The sequence below is a fragment of the Bidens hawaiensis genome, unplaced genomic scaffold (assembly GCF_021521415.1).
Source record: "Bidens hawaiensis isolate Kalapana, Puna unplaced genomic scaffold, B.hawaiensis_p1.1 tig00000820_1, whole genome shotgun sequence".
Taxonomy (NCBI): Eukaryota; Viridiplantae; Streptophyta; class Magnoliopsida; order Asterales; family Asteraceae; genus Bidens; species Bidens hawaiensis.
In genome coordinates this window covers 1,435,492-1,442,625 of record NW_027491048.1, presented here as the reverse complement: position 1 = coordinate 1,442,625, position 7,134 = coordinate 1,435,492, and the positions used below count along the sequence as shown (strand labels likewise).

The window sequence follows — 7,134 nt, the reverse complement described above, 5'->3', positions numbered from 1 at the left end:
TACAGTACCATCTTTGCTGTTGATTGAGACCATACATCAGCTTTAATTCATTTCACAACCATACACTGACATGAATGAATTAGGGGGTTGTCACCAGCTTTTTCTAATCATAGTTTTAAAGGTTCACATGTCTAGAACTAAAATACAAACATGTCACTGTATATAGAGCAGTAGTAACATTTACCCCTCACTACGTAATTGAAACCCTTTTTGACATCTACTTAGCTTCATACATACATCACTCAAAATTCCACAGAACCCTTACACTAAATCAAAATGGATTCTTCTTCTCAACCACATTATCGGTTTGTGGTACAATTATATTATGGGGGTGAAGTTTCATACACACAAGGGGTTGTTGTAGGTGCTCTGGGAACTCGTAGCACAACGATTTTAGTTATGAATCGTATGAGTTATACAGAGTTCGTTGATAACATATGTCAATGGGTTCAAATTGACAGAGAGTCTTCTTGTCCGCAGTTAACTCTCTTATATGAATTCAATGGTTGTTCATATACAGCATGTGTTAATGGAGAAAACGGTATGGACTTAATATACCAACTAGCTTCGCATGTCCATCCGTACACCTGTAATATTCATGTCACATGGACGCCGGTAGTTCCCACCTTGCAGCAAGGTGGTTCCATGAATTTGCTACATGCTGGTTCCTCACACGTCTACCAAGAAGACGAAGGCAGTGAAGAGGACGAAGAAATGGAAGAAACTGAAGAGAGTGAAGCCTCTCTTTCTGAGTATGAATCAGAGGAAGAAGACGATGGAATCCCTCCTTTTCCTCAACAACAAAGTCAGGGACTAACTCAATTTCCTGAACTTAATGTTGTTGGTACAGGATGGGATGAAGACTATACTCCCCTGTATAATGATGGGGAAGATGAGATGGTGTTCTGGGACAAAGACAATCCAGAAATACGTTTAAATATGTATTTCACTTCAAAGAAACAAGTTGATTACGCTGTCAGAATGTGGAATATCAGCCACAACAGAGAGTTGTATATGGCTGAAACAAGACCAAAAGTCTGGACAGCGAAATGTAAAAGTATCAAGGATACAAACAACCAGTCCCAAAGCTCTCAACCATGTCTTTGGACATGCACAGCCAGAAAGCTAGTAAATTCAAATTTTTTCAAAATAACAACATGGACTCCTGCCCATTCATGTTTCACAACTGTTTCTCGCAACAACAACCGGTCCCTAAGATCAAATGTTGTTGCAGCCCACGTTCAAGAGCAAGTTCAAGCAAATCTATCGATTAAAGTGAAACAAATTCAGTCTCTCATCAAAGAGAAACTGAATGTTGATATCACTTACGGTAAAGCTTGGGCGGCGAGAAAAAAGGCCGTCGAAATCATACACGGTAGCTTGGAAGAAAACTTCCATGAATTTCCAAGCTACTTATTGGCACTACAACAAGCAAACCCGGGTACCGTTGTCCAGTGGTTACACCATCCAGGGAGTCCTGCGGGAAAAACAATATTCAACTATCTTTTTTGGGCATTCCGTCCAAGTATCGTGGCCTTTAGTTATTGCATGCCTGTAATCTGCATAGATGCAACCCATCTAAGGGGCACTTACAAAGGAAAAATATTGATGGCGGTTACGAAAAATGCAAATAACATGATCTTGCCGCTTGCCTACGCCGTGGTTGATGAAGAAACAAACAACAGCTGGAGGTAGTTTCTTCAAATGTTTGCGGAGAATGTTGAAGACCCCAGATCCCGAAGGTTGTGTGTAATTTCTGATAGGCATGCAGGAATCAAGAACGCCATGGAAAACTTGGAAGCCTGGCAGGAACCCAATGCCTACCATCGATTTTGTCTTAGGCATGTAAAGAGCAATTTCGCCACGCATTTCAAGGGTGTGAGATTGAAGAAGATGTGTTGGGAGATCGGAAGCACGACACAACAAAGAAAGTACGATCGCCTAATGTACAGCCTAAAGAGAACAAATAAACATGTGTGGAAATACCTGAAAGACATTGATAGAAGTAAGTGGACACTCCTGCATGACAAGAAAAATCTCCGATGGGGTAACCTCACCACGAACATCTCCGAAAGCATGAACAATGTGTTGCGTGGTGCCCGGATGCTCCCGATAAGGGCATTGGTTGAGCATACCTTTACAAGAGAGGTTCACCAATACGTCATAAACTACCAACATACGTATAATTGCTCAACCCAATTTCCGGACCGCAAGTGGACATTGTTCCATGGTCGTGAAATAAGGGCTCGAGAACATAGAGTATTCCCTTATTCAGTACCTGAGCAAGTGTTCATGGTATTCCCTTAGATGTCAAATAATCTTACATTACATTAAAATAATTTAACATAATTATACTTATTTAAACCATAACGTGCAATATTTATACAAATTAATATTAGAGTTATAAAAATTAAATTACGGTTATAAATAATGAATCCTACACTAATAAATTATCATTTAAACAAATTAGTTTTTAAAATATATAAATTAACATATGTAAATAGGTATAGTTTTTATAAAATATAAATGAAGATATCTAAATGTGTATTAGGTTGTTTGGTGGGTTTTTTTAAAGTTATAAAATTATAATGTGTGTTAGGGTGTGTGATAGGGTTTTGGTGGGTTTTTTTTATACCCAATACTATAACTAACGGAGGTTAAACGGGGTTAAGTTGGTTTGTTCCTAAGCCGCGATTGGCAATGGCGGCTCCCTCTTTTCTTCCTAAGCCTCCATTGCCAAAAGCGGCTCCCTCTCTCTAAGTCAGAAAAGCAAAATAAATTTACTCCTAAGCCGCTATTCCCAATAGCGGCTCAACCATTTCCCTTTTTTTTTTTACTTTCCCATCTTCCTCTTTGTTTTCCATACACACCATTTTGAAAACTTTTTCAACATATATAAGCAATCTCAAATAAATTATTAACTTCTAATTCCGTTAAGAGAGAGAGAGAGAGAGAGAGAGAGTTGGTGAGAAAAGTTAGGATAAGTTTGCAAAAGGTTAGGAGCACATGTGCATGTTTCACCAGCCATGTCAAGCTCTCTTATATTATAATCGGCCAAATGGGCTCTAAGTACATGGTATTGAGTCCAAACGTTATTACAACATAAACCAAAAGCTAGTAACACATCGTGTTTACTATGAAATAATACAAAAAACTATAATACAAAATAGAGCTCAACAATTTCACTCTAGTCTTTAGTGTTATTTATCTAGCTTCCGTCTTCAGTACGTTTCATAAGTAATTTCTTCATCCTCTAGTGGGTCTTCAATGCCGCGACGGAAGAACTTGTTAAACTTTTCGATGATATGTTCAGCATCACCTTTGCTTGAATCGGAGATGGCAATCAAAGATAAGTGGTAAATTTGTATAACAATATATAAACTAATAAAAGTATTTTTTTTTTGTATATTGCAAAATTTATTTCAAGGAGTGCAATGGAGCGATCAATGAATATGCTTGACTATTCTAATCTTACTCATCAAATTTATTCACACATGTTAAACATTCCACTCATCAGAATTACACTATGAACATCAAGAAATGGCTCAGCAAAACAATTAAACTAGTCTACTATATCACAATAACCACCAACATATTCTAGATGAAATTCAACCTATAACTCCAAACAACATAAATAACCATGGTGTGTGCTTAGGTCCAATAGTTGACACTCGCTAATCGGACGACTTTAAATATTAAATAACTTATATATAATCACTTTTTACATCTTATTTACAAGAAGTCTCTTCTAAGTTATCTATCAAATTTAGTTTTTTGGTGGACACCTAACAATGTTAACACCTAACAATGTTGTTAAATGTAACTAATTTAAAAATAATATTAACTCACAACAAGACGTACCCATGCATGTTAAGACAAAGAAGTCTTAAATTAATCACTAATAAGGGAAATTAACATGGCCCATAACATGTCCTATATCAAGACGACTCGAATTTTCACAACTAGTCAGATCAACAACATCAACAGAGACAGCTAGCCATTTTAACTAGAACAAGCGAATAAATTTGTTGTTAAAGAAAGTGAAAAACATTAGTTGGATTTCATGGAAAACAGTAAATGAAATCTTAAATGTATGCTGCAAAACATCACCTACCCATTCTCACTCATCCATAACTCCAAATCTCTTTAATATAAATCACTCCAAGCCCTTTACTTCCTCATTACCATCTTCCTCTTTCATTAACCATGGCTAGCTCAACAACAACTAGTTTGCTTGTTTGGGCTCTTGTTGTAGCCTTCATCTCCCAAAACATGGTCTCATGCTCAACCTTTTTTCAAGATAAGAAGAACTTCTACTTGCCTCCACTCTTCCCTGGTGGTGGATCTCCTCCCATTGACCCTGGTGTTGGTTCTCCTCCCACGGACCCCGGTGTTGGATATCCGCCCATCGACCCTGGTGTCGGCTCTCCTCCGGTTATCCAAACTCCACCCGTTGTCCCTTCTCCGCCCATAGGTATGTATATCCACTATACATATGTATAATACTTGTATATATAAGTTGTAAGCGTCATGCTATAGTTACACCACCCCATCTGATTTCACACCATCGAACTCTTGTTCACAAAACACTCAGACAACCGTTTTAAAAAAAGCAACTTTAAAATATTATTTGATAAGCTATTTTTAAATGTTTGGATTAGCTTATATTCTACGAGTTAATTATTGTCTTAATAGGTTGTTCAATCCACTATTCTTTAATTTGTTTGAGTAAAGTTGCTTCAAAAATTACTAATCTATCACCACTTGAGGGCTAATGAGTAACTTACACCCTTACACAAATAAGTTTATTCAAATAAGCTAAAAACCATATTCAAATAAGCTTTTTCAAATTATGTAATATAAGCTCATATGCTTAAGCTTAAAAAGATAACCGTTTTACACCACCCCATCTGATTTCAAACCATCGAACAGTTGTTCACAGACAATCGTTTAAAAAAAATAACTTTAAAAAAGTAGATTTTAAACGGTGTGTGAATAGCTGACCCAAGATGTTAAATTCTATTTTAACATGACTTTTATTTTGTTTACTATTTTGTAGGTTACTACACTAGTCCACCTCCTAGTCATGGCTCAGGAGGAAGCACACCACCGACTCATCACACACCATCTCACGGTGGTCATCATCACCACGGTGGAAACCCACCGTCCAACTGTGGAAACCCACCACCGTCAAACTGCGGAAGCCCACCACCAACCAACTGTGGAAACCCTACACCTAAGTCACCACCCAAGCATGTTGATCCTTCTCCTCCCCATCACACCCCTTCACCATCTCCTCCAACCGGAGGATATCACTACAACCCACCATCTAGTGGTGGCAGCCCACCGACTGACCCTTCATCACCACCAGTTGTACTTCCTCCACCCACTCCCGACTCCCCGCCTTTACTTCCATCACCTCCGTATGACCCGAACACACCTCCCATTGGTGGAACATGCGAGTAAGTTTTCTTACTGAGTATACATTAGACTATATTATCATAATAGGGTTTATTAGTATCACTGTATCAACAGTTTCGTTTTATACTAATAAACCCTAGTCTATTTTGAATATATAGTCATCATAACAGGGTTTATTAGTATCAGTCGTTCTGTTTTGACTAATAAACCCTGGTCTATTTTGAAAATATAGTCCAAAATATTATCATACTAGGGTTTATTAGTATCAACCTTACCTCGGATTGGTTTTATATACTAATAAACCCAAGTCTAGTTTGAACATATAGTCAAAATATTATCAAACTAAGGTTTATTACTTTATTAGTATGAACCTAAAGTTAGGTGTTATACTAATAAACCCAGGTCTAATTTGAAAATATAGTCTAAAATATTATCAAACTAAGGTTTATTAGTACGAACTTCAAGTTAGTTGTTATACTAATAAACCCTAGTCTAATTTGAAAATATGGTCCAAAACATTTTCAAACTAATGTTTATTAGTATGAACTTCAAGTTAAGTTTTATACTAATAAACCCTAGTCTGATTTGAAAATGTAGTCTAAAATACACCCTAGTTAGTGTGAAAATATATGGTCCATTAGAATCTAGGTAACATGCATATATGTTTTCTTATGTATGTACATGTTTTGTTCTAATTAAACTGCAGTTTCTGGAGGAACCACCCAGGGATAATATGGGGTCTATTTGGGTGGTGGGGAACAACCGTCGGGTCAGCATTCGGCACACCGGGTGCTCTTCCAGCAACCGGAGCACATCTCAACTTGATGCAAGCACTGTCGAACACCAAGACCGATGGCATCAGTGCGCTTTACAGGGAAGGAACTGCATCTCTACTGAACTCCATGGTGAACAAGAACTTCCCCTACACAACCAACCATGTGAAAGACAGTTTCGTGGCTGCACTCGGGTCGAACAAGGCTGCCGCGGCTCAGGCGAGGGTGTTCAAGCTTGCTAATGAGGGTCATATGAAGCTTAGAGTCTAAGATAAGTTATTATAGCATTTGTGTCTTTGCAGTTAATTAATTGAGTGTTGGTACGTACTGGATTTGTGTGTTGAGTTTAATTACGTTTGGGAGCTTGTTATGCATTAAATATTGTTATATTGTTTCCTGGTTGATTATGTGTTTTTTGGGGTTTAGATTTCCCCATTACCTGTGGTCCACTTTCATATATTTTACATGATTATATGTCAAATGTCTTGATAAATCTACTTAATGAAACGCATCTCTTTCTTTTGCAATATAGATAGTAGTCATTGACTTATGTCAAAAAATTTGGAGTTTATTAGAAAATTAAAAAAGAAAAGCTAGCTAGTAGTCATTGAGTGAACTGAAAATGTAATTACTTTTCTGTGAACATCTTAAATAATTTCAGACTTGAATTCAAAAGTAGTTTTTAAAAATGTTTTTTTACTAATTTTTAAAAATATCTAGTGTGTATAAGGGATGTATCCACACATATATGTTCGCAACAAAATTATAAATTATTATTTTTTCATGCATCCTTAAAATAAAAGAATATGAACGTATTCTCTCTATGACATATGAATATATATGTATAATGTATATATTAAAGATATGAACTAATTTTTTTTATAAAGATAAATGACTTTTAAGAGTTTTTCTTTTTGTTTCACAATAATATAATGAAAAG

The 7,134-nt window shown here is 36.6% G+C and overlaps 1 protein-coding gene across 1 annotated transcript; it reads left to right on the top strand.

The window, feature by feature from the left end:
- The first annotated feature begins 4,092 nt into the window (after nucleotides 1–4,092).
- Nucleotides 4,093–6,588, top strand: LOC143542105 (uncharacterized). The gene is made up of 3 exons (XM_077034769.1): nucleotides 4,093–4,474; nucleotides 5,060–5,462; nucleotides 6,128–6,588. The coding sequence occupies exons 1-3, from the start codon at nucleotides 4,207–4,209 to the stop codon at nucleotides 6,462–6,464; spliced, it is 1,008 nt and encodes a 335-aa protein (XP_076890884.1). The 5' UTR covers nucleotides 4,093–4,206; the 3' UTR covers nucleotides 6,465–6,588.
- The last annotated feature ends 546 nt before the right edge of the window (nucleotides 6,589–7,134 follow it).

Excerpts from the sequence above, each read along its gene's own strand:
- LOC143542105 (XM_077034769.1), top strand. The coding sequence starts at position 4,207 with ATGGCTAGCTCAACAACAACTAGTTTGCTTGTTTGGGCTCTTGTTGTA. Across the intron at positions 4,475-5,059 it reads TGTCCCTTCTCCGCCCATAG|GTTACTACACTAGTCCACCT; the intron begins GTATGTATATCC and ends ACTATTTTGTAG. Across the intron at positions 5,463-6,127 it reads CCCATTGGTGGAACATGCGA|TTTCTGGAGGAACCACCCAG; the intron begins GTAAGTTTTCTT and ends ATTAAACTGCAG.